Source organism: Amphiura filiformis, chromosome 17 (genome assembly GCF_039555335.1).
Source record: "Amphiura filiformis chromosome 17, Afil_fr2py, whole genome shotgun sequence".
Lineage (NCBI taxonomy): Eukaryota > Metazoa > Echinodermata > Ophiuroidea > Amphilepidida > Amphiuridae > Amphiura > Amphiura filiformis.
The window spans coordinates 21,562,809-21,580,012 of record NC_092644.1 but is presented as its reverse complement, the minus strand read 5'-3'; the positions used below and the strand labels follow the sequence as shown (position 1 = coordinate 21,580,012).

The following is a 17,204-nucleotide window of genomic DNA, read 5'->3' as shown; positions in this document are numbered from 1 at the left end:
CTATTTTTTGCACATTTTGGTGGATTGTTTCAATTCTTTGGTTCCCTAATCAGTGCCTTCCCTCAAGAAATAAATGTTTAACCCTAATTCTCCCTGTGCTGTTTGGGCAAACAGAAAAGAAAAAAAGAAACAATGAAGAGAGCAAATGAACAAAGAAGTTTGTTTCCCTTAGGATTTGAACTCCAGACCCCTGTGTGCTAAGCACGTGATCAGCGCCTGGTAGCCATGGGTGTTTTAAGTCCTGTGTGTAAATATGACTTTGGATGATCGCGTCATCGCATCACCTGGGATACATGCATGCGCAGTGGCTTTATGCTGTTTGATTTTGTTGAATCAGGGAAGGTTAGGGTAAGAAACAAGGGGTAACTGGTATGACATACTTTTTATTTTTTATTCTAATAATTAACTTGCAGGTCATTATTGAGGGTGCTGCTGGTCCTGGAGCACGTGAAGACAACATTGCCCTAGATGATTTCTCCTTCAGCCCAGCCTGTACATTGGATCCTACTAATAGCCTACCTATTACAGTAATACCAACAAGTAAGTCATCTGTGCTTTTCTGTGAATAGCATTCAAACAATACACATCTCAACTTGAAAAAATAGTGGGCATACTCACTCAAAACAATTCAAATATGTGCCATATCAACGAGCGGAAATGTGGGTGAAACCATTTTTGCAGTACAGACCTACCTTGAATTCGACCCTTCTCTGTCCTCATATTTCAGGGTAGGAGGATCTCATAAATGTGCTGACAATATGACTTTCTACAACATTAAATTGAGGCTGTGAGTGCAAAGATTTACCTTGCAAAGGACAATCAAAGTGTGTGTGCAAACATTTTCCCCAAGATTATAGAAGGGAGTGCTTCACAGTTGTGCACACTAATGTGGAACCATGTCAGTTTAAATTGGCATAAACTGGCTTTTCCCGTTAACATTTTGCCTACTTTTTGAAAGATGAATGCAGAGAAATACTGGATGAAAATCAGTTGGTAAAATTGGGTAAATGGCAGAAGATGGCTTTTTTCAGCTTTTTTCACTCCAGTAGAAAGAAGCACTGATAGTTGACCCTCCATGGTAGATATCAGAAATACAATATAAATTTTAAAATTTTCTAGCCATTTTTGCTGCTGTTGTTGATTTCTTTATTTGTTGAATTAACATGATTATTTTATTTCCTATCACAGGTCATCCTAGCTGTTCAACAGGTGAACTAGCCTGTAATGATGGCACCTGTATGCCATATGATAAATTCTGTGACTTCCGACTTGATTGTAATGATGGATCAGATGAGTGGCAATGCCCACCTGTATGCAGCTATGAAGACAGTACACTCTGCTATTGGACACAGGTAAGATTTGTTTGATGTGTATAGGGGCTAGTACTCAAGGTTGGTTTTGGTAGGTGTATGCTGCTGTGAATTTGAATGTGGACCCATCAATATATACCAATTTTTCAAGGAATTTGGAGCCAAATTTTTTGGCAAGTTTAGCACAAATTGTCTTAGTTTTTACAAACTTTCCCCAAAATTTTTGGGAAATTTCAAAATTTTTGGCTAGATTGAAGCAAAATTGGGCTGTTTTAGGAAAAAATTAAGAGAAAGTTGAAAAAAGAAACGGTTGGGTATTTTTGTATGTGTCATGTGCATGGGGATTCATGCACCATGTATGAAAAATTAGGTGACGTGAATATGGCAGAGCATACATGTCATTCAAAGAATCACAATTTTTGTCCTGCTGTCCTTCGTCTTCCCCTGGTCATCTGACAGAGCAAGAGCGTGCTAAAGGTATGCCCTCTACATACCACTTCAATGCAAAAAGAGAGCTGGATGCTCATGCACCTCCTTTTTAACCTAAATCCAATAAGTGCTAGGGTATGATGAAGGTGTGACTGGAGCAGAGCAGAAAGTTGCACTTGCCAAAGATCACTGTACGTGGAGAAATCTTGTGGTCGCCTGCTCTGCAACCGAAGGATAATGATGATCAGCCAACATTATTGACATCATTTTATAGCCATGGAATCTCTAATATGGATCTTACATAGGTTGAAAGTGATTATTTTTACATAGGTTGACAATTTAATTTCATTTCATTTTTTATCACCAGGGGAAACAAAATGGTTGCTTTTCAATCAGCACAAAATTATTATCAGGGTAATTCCCATGGTCCTTGAAAGTCCTTGAATTTGAAAACACCTTTTCATGGCCTTGAAAGTTCTGGAAATTTGCACAAGGTCCTTGAAAGTCCTTGAAAATTGGAATTTTACCTAAAGTATAATTTTGATAAAAATTGAGGAGTTAAGAGGAGCTGTCACTTTCATTAATATGCAGCTTTTTGTGAAAATCATGCTTTTGGACCTTGAAAGTCCTTGAATTTTAAAGGCTTCAAGATGCAGGAACCCTGTATAATTATGCTTTCCCTCCAGATAATCATCTAAGGGGTGTAAATTCCAGTTTTAGAAATTTTGTATTTTTGAGTGCAAGAAAGTCCTAAGTTTGTAATGATAACAAAGTACTTACGACATTCTTGTACGTGGACTCTTGTACGTGGACTCAGCTGATGTCTTGATAACTACTACAATCCTCATAATGATTTATTACATTCAGGACAAGAGTGATGACTTTGACTGGAAACTCCGTGATGGAACCGAACCACCCACCTTCAAAGGTCCCGTCTATGACCACACCTATACAAATCCACCCGGACAGTACCTGTATGTGGATGGTATCGATACACGCACAGACCAAAGAGGCAAAATTGAAAGCCCTCTGTACAGACTCGCTAGTCCTAATTGCAAGTTCCATATGTATTATTATATGTTTGGTATTGAGTATGGAGATTTGGAGATAAATATCAAGTGGGGTGCTAAACAAAGGAGATTGAGGAAAGTGTCTGATGATTTCCAAGATTATAACAAGTGGATCTTTGAAGAGATGGAGATCCCACACTGCCTTGAGAATTTCCAGGTAAGATTGAAAAAAAAAACAATTTTTTTTTGTGACTTTTGTATAGATATGATTTGCTTTTCTTTCATTTGTGAAACCCAATTGAGGAAAAACCATAAGCTGACCCATGTGTCATGGAATGCGACTTCCATAGGATAGCCATTAACTCAGAATTATGGCCGGGTGTTTTCTTCCAAAGTTGCGTACCCTCAGATGAAATAAATAAGATGGCTAGAGAAAACACCAAACAAAACACAGTGAAGTGCGCTTGGTATCGTAGTGGATACCGGCTGTAGCGGCATCCACTACTCAAAATATTGGACCCGCCTGTCGTCTATCACACAGTAGAGGATAGTCAAAATAAAAATTCCTATCGTTTATTCTCTAATTAGCTTGTTTTTCACCTATATTCCAGTATGATCTTGCCTGTTACAGCTGCATGTATGTTGTCTTGCATAATAAACCACATTGGAATTACAGTGTTTCAAATTGGTTCTAAACTTTTGAACTCAAATTTGATTTCTTCAAAACACAGATCGTTATCGACGCAGAAGACCGAATGCCGGTCGCATCAGAAGGTGGTTTTGCAATTGATGATCTTCGATTTGATGATTGTGCCTACAACTTGCCTTCTAGCGGTCAGTGTCCCAACGATTACAGACAATGTGAGTCTGGACACTGCTTCCAGCTGAGTGAAGAATGTGATTATCAATTGGACTGCTGCGATGGAACAGATGAACAAGAATGCTGTAAGTATATCTGACTTCCTGAGTAAAATGCAGTGCCTTTTATGTTAAGTAAGCTCCTCAACAAAAGTTTTTTCAAGCATTTATATCTCAAATTATTTGTGACAAGTTCATATCGTGTTGCATATCAATGGACAGCTAAGTTATTCCCCTTTACAATGACACCACCAGAATGTGCCAAAATAACCATTATTCTGTGCTCAAACAGCACTAAACACCAAACTCAATGGTGGGTGGAAAAACTATACAACAGCCTGGCACATCCTCCTGTAGTGAGAAAGGGCAGTTTGACTTTTTTCATAGCGTAACTTTTACAGAACCAACACTGAGCATGGTAATGCATAAAAATTATGTTTACTCCAATCTGAAATATCCTAAAAATCTGATTACCCAATTTTAGGAAAATGTGTTTTTACATTCAGCTTCAATGTTATTTCAAAGACAAAAGGAAAACATTATTTAAATATGTGTATTTACTTAAAGAATTAATTCTATAATATTCATATTTTGTGAAATTTGTCGTCTTCATTGCAATGTGTGATAGCATAAACTGGAACAATGCATAACAAAAGGACCAACTCTTATTTGTTCAGCCTAGTTTTTTTTATGGCAAATGAACACAAGGTTTAGGCCTCAGTAGCGACAGTAATCATTGTTAAACCTCATTTTAATATTTTTACATTATGCTTGGTTGTTTTTTGCAAGGCTGTAGTAGTAAGTGTCAGTCTATGTGCTAATAGAATGACATATTTAATTTGTGCTCCATCTATATTCTGTTCCCTAATCAGCTTCATATAGGCGTTGTGACTTTGAGACTGGATTCTGTGATTGGCAGCAGTTGACTACAGATGAATTTGACTGGACAAGAAACAAAGGCGGCACTGGTACCGGTGGTACAGGGCCATCAGAAGACCACACAACAGAATCCCCAGATGGTAAGATATCACTAGTTTTAAAACAATAGCATGCAGTTATACATTGCAGACATGTCCTGTTGCTGACTACCTTGTCTTAAGCACTGTCTTTCCTTGTCATGTTGCTTTTCAAAGAGCTCCAAAGTGCATCAATACACAACTACGAGGGATTCACTACCCTGTACATGAAGAAAAGAGTAGAGTTGATGATTATTGCTGTATTTTGTTACCAACGTTTATCAGATTTAATTTTGCTTGTAAACATTGAGTTTCTAGTCTAACATTTTGGCACCTATCTGATTTGGATAGGGATGCTTCAACAAGTAACACCCTTTGACATTCATCATATGCATGGCAATTTGTTCACTATTCCTGTAACTTAACACTAGCGTGGTTATTACAAGGGCAAATGGCTGATCATTTAGACATTTCCTTGGTTTAAGTTGGTTGGCTGAGAACAAGATGAGAAGAACAATGAATTAACATTCATTTCATCCAAAATATACATATTATGCCCATGCTGAGATATCTTGCAGTGTATCGCTGTAAAAAATAGTGAATGACCTACACATAGAACAAGTATCGTGGTATTGATTTTGATTGGCAGTAAAATGTATAAATAATGGGTTCGACTGCGCCTCACCCATTATTTACGTTTTACTACCTCGACACATTATTTTTTGTGTAAAGGATAATGCATTACCCTTTATTTCTATTCTATTACCACAAAATAGTGCGATTTAAAGAGAAAATGTCACATTTTTTGCCCAAATATTACAAGTTGTTTACCTCAAGGTGGAGCGCCTACGCATAGCCAAAGAGTAAGTGATAGCGATATTGCAGAACGCGTAACCAAGCGTAATGCTTTGCGTAGAATGCGTAACGACGCTAATATACTGTATCGCGCTTTGCTGTGTGCTGTGACGTGATGCGAGAAGAACATTAAGTTCGTTGCCCTGGCCACTTTATTGCTAATTAATGGTCTATCACGTGACGCGTTTCAACAAATCACAGTGCGCGATTTTGAATAATGGGTCGTGGGGGTAATAGAATTGAATATAAATACTTGTGTAATTCACTCACTGGCTTTTTGTCCAAAATGTGCGTAGCATGAAATTAAAAGATTTCTAATATTCTTGCTTGATAATATTCTATATTTTGTAGGTTATTATATCTATATTGAGACATCAAGACCTAGAAATAATGGAGACAGAGCAAGGCTGGCAAGCTCCTTGATTGAAGCCTCGGCATTCCTCGATATCTGCCAGGTAAGTCAACCAATTACCATAGGTCGCATTCTTGTACATCTGTGCGTCCAGGACACCTTACTTTATATTTTAGGCCCCTTAATTTACAAGTTGAAACTGCCCAACAAGTCCAATCAGAACTTCATGGACCCCTGAAATTTTACGATGCGTGGAGGCTTTTGCCATGTAATTCATTGCCGAATTGTTAATAAAAATTTGGTCATTGTCAATACAAAAAATGAACCAATTATGACACAGAAAACTTTTAAAATTTTTTTCGAATAGAGCGTTCAAAAATCATGAAAATAATCGGTTAATATAAATTACAATGACAGCCCAATAACAATAACATCAACAAGTTACCACATATTCCTGGTTGTGCATGTGGACCTGTTAGATTCTCACTGGACCCCTTTAATTTGGGTTTTGCAGGGCTCAAAGGGTCCGGAAAAAATCAACTGGACCCTTAACATTTTTGAGCTCGTGCTACCCTTGCCAATTATATTGAGTCACTGATCTAGATTTATTTACTTTCAAATATGTATGATTTTATTCTCAAATAAGTGTCATTTTTCTGAGAATGTTTACTCTATTGATGCGTAATTACAAGTATTTGCACCATTATTTCATTTTGTTAAAAGTGCTTTCAATATTCTTTTGAAATACAAAGATATTTTTGAAATACAAAGATATTTTTGAAATACAAAGATATTTTTGAAATACAAAGATATTTTTGAAATACAAAGGTATTTTTGAAATACAAAGACATTTTTGAAATACAAAGATATTTTTGAAATACAAAGATATTTTTGAAATACAAAGATATTTTGAAATACAAAGATATTTTTGAAATACAAAGATATTTTTGAAATACAAAGGTATTTTTGAAATACAAAGATATTTTTGAAATACAAAGATATTTTTGAAATACAAAGATATTTTTGAAATACAAAGGTATTTTTGAAATACAAAGATATTTTTGAAATACAAAGATATTTTTGAAATACAAAGATATTTTTGAAATACAAAGATATTTTTAAAATACAAAGATATTTTTGAAATACAAAGATACTTTTCTATACCTTCAGCTGACATTGAAACTTAAGAAAGTTGTGCGCCACTTATTTAAGTAATCTTTTAGATATCATTTGCTTGGAAGGAAAAACCTGACATGTGCATTTTCACTTTAGAGGTTTAGTTTTCCTCTCAGCTCTATGTGGAGGTCTATAGAAATCTTTGAACAAGTTCATTAGGAATGTTGATTTCAACAGTAAATTTTTGTTCGTTACTGAAACGATCATGTTACTGAAACGTAATTTGTTTCTATTGTACTTATGATACATAAGATAATAGATGCATGACAAATGGCGTAAACCAATACATGTATTCTTCAATTATTTGTATTACTATTCTCTGTATACTCTTTATTTGACCACAGATGCGATTTTATTATCATATGAGAGGCGAGACTACAAGAACACTCAACATCTACACTCGTACTGTTATCAACGGTCCACTGACCAAAGTCTGGTCACTAACAGGGGAACAGGACAGCTGGTGGCGGAGAGCACAAGTAGACCTAAATAGTCCAGATCCATTCCAAGTGAGTTGACTAATTCAAATACAGTGCCAACTTCCCTTAACCGGAAGTTTTATACAGATCTCTCTGTTATCCAGATGTGTGAATTTCATAGTAAAATATGTTTTGAATGTTTTGACACCTTAATTTCATGCTCTGTAGCATTCATTTATGTTCCATGTCACTCAAATACCACTGTGGTATTACCCCCATGTTGAGTAATCTTTTGTTGTTGTGTCAATTTTTGCACTTTTGTCATTCAATGGAGAATTACACGTCAGTAACTTTATATTCAGAGTTTTCACTTATCATGTATTGCATAGTTTTTTGCTCTTGTTTTTGTCTGCATTCCAATTGCACAATTATCACCTTAGGCCTGGTGGGATCGGATCGCTACTCACATAGCCTCAGCACCAACAAGCAACAGTGGGCTAATCCATTTAAAATCCACACTGCCCCTGTGGAAGATTTTGGAAATATCTTCCACAGAGGGAGTATGAATTTCAAATGGAATGAACACATTAGGCAGCTTCATTTGAACTACACCCTTTAAAAGAATCAACATGAATCTTCCACTGAGGGAGGGTGAGTTTCAAATGGAGCTGCCTAATGTGTTATTCCATTTGAAATTCATACTCCCAGGGGTAGTGCGGATTTTAAATGGAAAAGCCAAATCATAATGAAATTGCAAGATGCTGGCTGTTTAAGAAATAATTGATTGATAACTACTTTGTCCAACTTACAGGTGGTAATTGAAGGTGTTGTCGGTGCAGATGATGAAGGAGATATTGCTATAGATGACATATCCTTTACAACAGACTGTGGGAGTTACAATGATGATCTACCTATAATGACTACAGAAGTACCAATCAAATGTAAGTCTTGATGTATATAGAGGTTATCCACGTTACTCATGCGTGACTTCTATCAAAAGGCGCTGGTTCCCGTACTATTCCTCATTCAAACCAATTCAATACACGACCTCAGAGTTACTTGCATGACTTTGGTGGGCTATTTTGAAACAGTCATGGTTGCACATGCAGGTACTTCTTTTGAAAATCCTAAACAAGGTATAGCAGTCGCTGATAGGATATGCAGCTTATAGAACACGGATAACCTCTATTACCAGGGGATACTCAAGTTTGGTTTGGGTAGGGATGTGCTGCTGAGAATGAGTCCCTGTTAACTGTGAAAGTAAAAAAGTAACATCTCTGTTTGTATAGTCTTAAAGAGCTTCCCTATTTAAATGCGATTGCAAGTATTAACCAATATTCCACACACATTGTGAGGTTGTCTTAAAAATATGAGGAGAATTTTATATGAATATATGTTAGTTCAATCAAATTTATGTATTATACATATGGAATAAAGCTAAATATTCATATAAAAAATGGCTTCTTCTGTGGAACTGAATATTAAAAAAATTACAACTTTAACCATGTTAACCCTGATGGCTGTCCAAAATAGTGAACCAAAATGACATTTTAATATTTTGTCTACTAAAGTTTCCAAAAAGTATCTGCATCAAGTAAGTATAATTAAACTAGCTTGTTACCTTTTTACACTGGGTTTCAGGGAAGAACGGCACTCCTTTGCTCAGATTGACGCGAGCGCCCTGTTAATGAGGGACATACCGAGCATTGTGTTCACTTTAAGGGTGCCGATCTGTGCCGACCAACGATTTCACACACAATCGGCCAATCAGATTATTGGTCTGCTGCTATGATTGTCAGATGATGGATTCAGCCAATCAGAACCCCACGTGTTTATGCTCTGCACGCTCTTAAAATGTAAACAAGTGCCGTTCATCTCTGACAAAAACTTTAATCCCTGATGGCTGTCCAAAATAGTGAACCAAAATGACATTGTTTAATTTTTTCTACTAATGTTTCCAAAAAGTATCTGCATCAAGTATATTTAATTAAACTAGCTTGTTACCTTTTTAATTTCTAATGATTTCTTGTTTGTTTGTATGTCTGTAGTAACAACACTGGAAGATGTTTGCCAAGATTCCAGTAAATTCCAGTGTCGTGACAACACCTGCATAGACAAGGAGCTGCGATGTGACTTCAAATTCCAATGTCCAGATAGCTCAGATGAACTGGATTGTCGTAAGTAGATACCACATTAAGTAACTATATATCGGTGATGTAGTAAACCTGAACACTGTCAAATTAATCAAAATATTCAAATTTGTTTGTTTTTAGAATGGAAAATGAGAAAGCAATTTCATAAAGGCAGAATCTTACATTCATAAATAAAGATAGCAACTCGGATCTTAGCAACAACTATGATGGTCAGCCCTTGTCTGATCTCTCTGGTTAGGAAAAACAATATGTTGACCATCATTTTTTGTGACTGGCTCTTGAAGTCTGTGATGTCTGGGACTCACATGCACTCTATGCAAGATCATTCTAGAGTTTCTAGACAGAAAACAGTAAAAAGGGGTGCTTAAAATCATTAAAAATTTATTGTTTTATAAGTCACATCTGTGGACTCAGGCCCGTACGCAGGGGGGTGCGATCGCACCTCCCCAAAAAGTATACAAAAAGTCCCAAAATGTCAGAACTTGAGAACTTTTGATCAAAAAAAGGTACAAATTTGGGGAAGAAAGTCTACATTTCACAAAATCAGCACCCCCCCCCCAAAAAAAAATCCTGCGTACGGGCCTGTCTGTGGTAGACTTGCAGGATTGAGTAATCCGAAATTTTAGTCAAAATCAGGCAAATTTCTGCTAATTTTAATCTTAATACAGGTGAGGTAACCATTTTTTTTTTAAAAAGCACAACCTGCAATAATAGCAATTTAACTCAACCAGATTTCTATTTGGTGGTGTGGAATCTGCAACAGTGTTCTTACCACAGTTGTAATGCTGTTTAAAATCAAATATGCAAATGTTCTTCAAATATAACTTGCTTTGATAACTTTGTGTCCCGTTAAGAGCTTTATAAAATTTATTAAAGATTAATCATAATCTTCTTTGTAGCGATGGTTTGTGACCTTGAATCTGACATGTGTGGATGGTATGAGTCCAATCCAGCCATGGATAACTTTGATTGGCACCGTGCTAATGCGCAAGACACATCATCCACACCGGGAGTTGCACCAAGATTTGATCATACTAAGGGATCGTCAACTGGTAAGTGACAAGCAGGGATCAAGTAAAGCAGGGAAAGGATGGCACTGGAATTCAGCCATAATAGTGATCACGGAAATGGAGGATGGGGATAATTTTGAATCATTTCTGTAAGACATATAAACGTGACTTGATCTCAAAATATGATTAATTCTTGAGCATTGTGTTTCTCGTTTGTTTGTTATGCTTTGTTTTGTTTTTCTTCTTTTGATGGTAACATTTCTTTGTTAAAGGGGGTAACTTCCTCTGGCCTTACTGGCCTTCTGGTCATCCCTCCATAATTTGTTTGTTTGATATTGCCTTGTTATTTATATACTTATACTTGTGTGATTTCATGTGAATTATGGGAAAATAAAATATCTTGTATCTTGGATAAGACATATCTCAGGTATTTTGATGGTTGCACTACAAACTGATAATACCAGGAGCAGCATTGAGATTTGGGCCAGATGCAGAAGGTTATAAATTGTATTTGTTTGCATTACACCACCATGGTAAATGAATATGTTACCCCACAGTTCACACAAATGTTGTAGCACATATTCATAGTAATAATGGGCATATATTGCGGGGGAACAGTGAGATACGTTCCCCACCTTTTGACCAAGCTATTTGGACTAAAACCATAAATATTGTTTAAAATTGCAATCTTTAAACTATTCTTATTTTGCAATGCTCTTTAGGTTACTACCTATATATATCCCCATCAGGCCAGGCATCTGTGGACCAAGTAGCTCAGATGGTCAGTTCAATCTACTCTACCGCTGCAGCCTTCTGTGACCTTGACTTATGGTATGTGATGAGTGGTAAGAATGTGGGCAGTATTATGCTGATATTGGTGGACACAACGGACGGCTCAGAGACATTACTGTGGTACAATAGTATGAGTACTGGAGAGACTTGGACACAGCTGAAGATTGGTATTGGAAGAAGGACCAACCCATACAGGGTAAGTGAATCTAAATGACGGGTTATAATATGGTCAGCCAGAAGTACAGCCAGATCACGTGCATTGTGAAAAAACTGCTTCGTTGCTGCAACTAACATACTTAAGTTGAATAATATATAAAAAGAAACAGGTTACACTTTAGTTGCTATGTCTTATATTTTTGTTCAATTCCAATTGAGAAACAAATTTAAAAAAAATAAATCATAATGTCAATGTGAAATGAAATTTGAAACAAGTTCAAATCCCAAAAGATTCAATTTCAAAGCAATGTCCAGATTCTCTTTGTAATACTTTGCCATATCTTGCATGTTCATCACTACCATTGTCTATGATTCACTCGGTCAAACATCCAGGAACATTGTCCCCTTTGCACAAGCATGTGCAAAGCAATCAGCTCTATGAAGGGGAACTACACATATGCACACTAGTTTTACAAGGCTTTCCCCCTTGTGTGACATCAGCCCGACAAAGAGAATAGGGCAACACAATATATATTCTATTATTCGAATAGAGGCTAACAATAATCATAAATCTCTTGTAGCTCAAAGTACGCAAGGAACGTAACCTAGACTACCAAGGCATGATAGCTCTAGATGACATCACCTTCACCAACTGCGCCCTCCCGGATCCATCAGCATCGTGTAACATAGGTGCTGGCAAATTTTGGTGCAATAATCAAGTGTGTATTGACGATGGTCAGGTGTGTGATATGTCAGATGATTGCGGTGACGGCTCTGATGAAAGAACATGCGGTAAGTTTACTTCTTTGGTGCTTGTTTGTTTATTTTAAAGTCTGTCAGTTGGCTATGAGGTGTTTTACTTTTACCTTTTTGGCTATATTAGAAGGTCGCAGCTATACGGTCCACAACTTAGAAGTTCCCCCCTGATACTTTCTAGAATAAGTCAAACTATATTTTACGAAATGTAAAAATGTAAAAAGATATGTATAGCCCTATTTGTTTTACACATGTGGACCAATTTATAGTGTCACACGTTATTGCGTTCAGTCATAATGGTTAATTGTGTAAGAAAAGAGGCCATTTTAAAAGTTGCATCTAAGTCCATAGCAGTTAGGTTTTCTTTAACAAACACATGAATAGACCTGGCCTACTGTATTGTTTGAGAGCTGTCTCCTATGGACTCAGATGCAACTTTTAACACCATTTAAAGGGGTCTTTTTTGTACATAATGAACCATTGTGACTGAACGCAATGACGTGTGACGCTATGATTTGGTCCATATGTGTAAAACAAATACGGCTACCCATACTTTTTAACACGTTGCATTTTGTCAAATATTTTTCGATTTATTTTAAAAAGTATTCAGGGGGGAACTTGTGGACCCTATATTATGCTAGCCAACTGTTTTGAATGCCCTACATCTGAAAGCAGGTATCTGAGCTTCATCCTTGGGGTTCATTTGCTCATCATTGGAACAAAATTACCCATCCAAAATTGAAACATCAAGCAAGATTTGCAGCCAAGCAGGTTTTAATTAGTTCAAAAGTTCAATTAATGCATTACTTGGCCTTCATTTGTGCATGAATGCTGAATAAAGTAAAACTTTTAATTTCTAAAACATATTTTCAGACATTACATGCGTCGTTGGGCAGGAAAAACCTTGTATGTGCTTTTAGCCTCTGAACATGTTACATAAGAGGTTTTGCTTTAAACATGTTCAGGGGCCAATGACATATAGGAGGTTTTTCCTGCCCAACAACGCATGGTAATAGAGCATGATGTGTTTTGATGCTGTATTGTTTTGTATGTAAAATTATTTGCATATTCATGAATTTTGATTCCTATTGACTCCTATTATTTAATATTTTGTCACAATATTGTGCAGGTTGTACTAATTATTTGCCCAGAGGCTCATAAACTCGATTGAAGTGTTAGGGATGAAATCAAAACTGGTTCTGCCTGGTTGGAGCCAGTTCAAGTCCTATTGTTCTAAACAATGGAACGCAGTTCAACCGCCGAGTTTTGATTTCAATCCTTATTATCATTTATCCTTTTCTATTATCACAGGTAACAAGGGCTACAACACATGTGACTTTGAAACGGATCTGTGTGATTGGACACAAGCGTCTGTTACAGATGATTTTGATTGGACTAGATTCAGTGGCGCTACACCATCAGTTGATGCAGGACCATCAAGAGATCACACCACAGGAACCAGTGCAGGTACACATAAGAAGTATATTGGACATGAAAGTGATCTAAGTTAACAATAAAAATTGAATAAGGAGCAAAAATATGATAAAAATATAAGCAATGAAATAGAAAAACTCCAGAACTTTATAACCATGTAACCTTTGTAACCAGGGATGCGGGGATGTAAACATTAGTAAGCTTAAGTACTGAACAGTGTTGTAGGTCTTGATGCCAGCTAAGCCTAGTCTTGTCTCGGTCTTGAACTTTGACATGCTGGTCTCGACCACAACACTGGTGTTTGAAGAAATGGTGATAACTATAAATTTTCAAAATATTTTACTTTGAAAAAACTATGACAATTTTGATGTAAATTCTGTTGAACTGTTTCATTTCACAGGTTACTACATGTACATCGATACTTCCCAGCCCGCTAATTACCTCAAACTAGCTGAGCTTTTGAGTATCAATTATGTTGCTAATGGTGTAGATCAATGCACAGTAAGTAATGATAAGAATCATAGACTAGATTTTGTACTAAGTTTTGGTTCACCCCAAGTTCTGTTGCAATGCAGGTGCATGTTTTGCTGGTCACATTATCAAATCACATATAAAGTTAATCGTGCAGACATATACAAGTTTGTTGGTACACTGGAAGTGCAACTTGATGTGAACCAAAGTATAATGAAAGTCTTTTTTGTTCCTTTAATATTCTCTATTGTTTCATATTCATTATATGCCTTGCACTCTTCATTCTTTGAGGCTTCTCCTCCTCTACCTTTCTTCTCCTCCTTCATCATTGTTGCCATTATTGTCATCACCATCACTTTGACCTTCATCCTCATCCTCATTCTCATCCTCATCTTCACCTTCATCCTCATCCTCATCCTCACCTTCATCCTCACCTTCACCTTCATCCTCATCCTCATCCTCATCCTCATCCTCATCCTCATCCTCATCCTCATCCTCATCCTCATCCTCATCCTCATCCTCATCCTCATCCTCATCCTCATCCTCATCCTCATCCTCATCCTCAACCTCTAACTTCTAACTTATTTCTTTATAACTTCTAACTTACAGCTTTCAACTTTATTTCCATAATCAAACCAGACAAATACATTAGTACAAAGAAACTTTTAACATCAACTATTTACCCTTATCTTCATCTTCATCTTTTTCCTCTTTCTCCTCCTTTATCATTACCATTGTTGCCATTATTGTCATCATCATCGGTATCACCTTTAGTTTCCCCTTCACCCTCTTCCTCAACTTCAACTTCTAACTTCAACTCCTCATGCTCATCTTCATCTTCATCATCAATCACACCTCATTGTCATCTTCTTTATCTCATTTTCTCTTTCCCTCTTTCTCTTTTTTTATAGATAACATAGGTGAATGATTATAGCTCATTGCAAAACTAATAAAACTTACAATTAATATTGTGTTACAAAAGAAGGTTTCGTAATGCTCAACAGATAAATTATTAATGAGCTACCATCTCACAATTTTCCCAATTCACAGTTCACAATGTACTACCACATGTATGGTAATGATGTGAGGAACCTGCGAATCTACGCCAGACAATACAAGGACAGCAACTATGGGGATCTATTCTTGTTTGATCATAGTGGTACTAAAAATGATGCATGGAATCGTGCGGATATAGTTGTCAATCTGCCATCTGGTCAACCATTCCAGGTGAGTTCAAAGAACGCTTAGAAGAAATAAGATGGTGTAATTTCAGGATAAACAGATGCTTTTTAGAGGGGATAGGCTTACTTTATTGAGCAGATTGCTAAATGTTTGTTATGTGATCAAGGGGAATGAGTAATATTGCTATTAACTGTTCAAGATTGGTTGAGTCCTCTGTCAGTGAGTTGGTTAGACATGTTCTCTATTCAGTTCATAACAAATCAAGGCTGTACTGATTTCAGATTTATTTGCTCTATTGCATTCACACTCGCAAATTTATCCAGTGTGGTGTCATGAGGTGTCATTGCAGTTGGAACATATTATAATATTAATTTTGAGTTAGTGGCAAATAAAGAGGTGCTCTTTAGGTTCAATTTTCATGGGGTTCACATCAAAACATAGCAAAAGGGCTATTAATTGATGTAAAAAATTTGAAATTGAATATTTTCAAGAGTCATTTTCATTGAATGTGTCACATTTTGGCATCGTAAACTAAACCCAAAATATAAGTATTTTCCCTCCTCACCTTTGTTAGAATCATCTTACAAGTTTGAAAAAAGAGTTGCAAAGAACTTACATGATGGCTGTAACAGTCAATAAAGCCTTATTGTTACGAGTGTGTCTCTTAAAAGTGTGCTGAGGCTTGTGGATCAACGTCTAGGCGTTGTACCTGTGCGTAGCGCATTATAAATCACTGCGCTTGTATTTTTTATTTCAACCCTTCCTTTGTTACAGATTGTAATAGAAGCCTCTGCTGGTAATACCCCTAATGGTGACATTGCTATAGATGACGTCAGCATGCGTCCAGAGTGTACCCAATACAGTGGCAGTCTCCCTGATCCACCTGGTACCATAATACCTCCTACTACCACCCCAGGGCCAGGGGCATGTACACCTGATGAGTTCTACTGTGTGGCAAATCAGAAGTGTATTAAGAAAACAGCAATGTGTGATTTTAAGAATGATTGCAGTGATGGTGCAGATGAAACTGATTGTGGTAAGTTTGATTGATTGATTTAATTGGCTGGTTGGTTGGTTGGTTGATTGATTAATTGGAAAACCATGAAAGTTCATGTTTTTGTTACTATTGGGCTTTGTCTGTATTGTAGTATGCTGATAGATCAATGCGACCAGAGTGTTATGCTCTAAAGTCAGTCCATTTGATTGATGGATTGATTGATTGATTGATTGATTGATTGATTGATTGATTGATTGATTGATTGATCGATTGAAAACCCATACAAATTCATGTTTTTGTTACTACTATTGAGCTTTTATGTCCCCATTGTAATATGCTGATAGATCAATGGTGTTATGCTCTAAAGCCAGTCCATTATCTGAATGTTAATGATGAACTATGATTTAGAATAAATTTGTTTCCATCACTTTTCATGCCCAGATGACAACATTTACAATTCCCACCTTTGTATACACATACCGTAAACGTTCGCCTAATGGCACCCTTGGGTTCCTTTGCCTTGGGGTAAATTTCATGTACAAATAGAGAGCTCCCTCCTTTAAAAATCGCCAACAAGAATTAAGGGTACATGCCCTTATTTGCTGGTGAGATTTTTATGGGAGGGCACTTTTAGTTTGTGTCTAAAATTCCTTTTGTGTCAAGAGAGCCCATAGCACCCTTAGGCAAACGTTTACGGTAGATGTTATATTATGTTGTTTTTTCCTGATTTTCTACTTACAGTGTCGTCATCTTGTGACTTTGAGATTGGTTTATGCAACTGGCAGGTGACCAGTGGTGCTGGCTTTTCATGGACTCGTGTCCAGGGAGTGACCGCTGGTGGACAAGATTACAGACCAAGTTATGATCATAGCAGTGGCACAGCACAAG

At 36.8% G+C, this 17,204-nt stretch overlaps 1 protein-coding gene across 1 annotated transcript in view; it reads left to right on the top strand.

Moving 5' to 3' along the window:
* Positions 1-17,204, top strand: part of LOC140137057 (MAM and LDL-receptor class A domain-containing protein 2-like) — a 103,342-nt gene that overhangs the window by 53,861 nt on the left and 32,277 nt on the right. Inside the window, 17 exon segments of the mRNA XM_072158716.1 lie at positions 414-540; positions 1,189-1,352; positions 2,607-2,966; positions 3,481-3,694; positions 4,480-4,626; positions 5,770-5,873; positions 7,291-7,455; positions 8,177-8,306; positions 9,414-9,542; positions 10,418-10,570; positions 11,251-11,516; positions 12,058-12,268; positions 13,544-13,699; positions 14,067-14,167; positions 15,188-15,364; positions 16,094-16,355; positions 17,058-17,204. Coding sequence (XP_072014817.1) covers positions 414-540; positions 1,189-1,352; positions 2,607-2,966; positions 3,481-3,694; positions 4,480-4,626; positions 5,770-5,873; positions 7,291-7,455; positions 8,177-8,306; positions 9,414-9,542; positions 10,418-10,570; positions 11,251-11,516; positions 12,058-12,268; positions 13,544-13,699; positions 14,067-14,167; positions 15,188-15,364; positions 16,094-16,355; positions 17,058-17,204 — 3,013 coding nt within the window.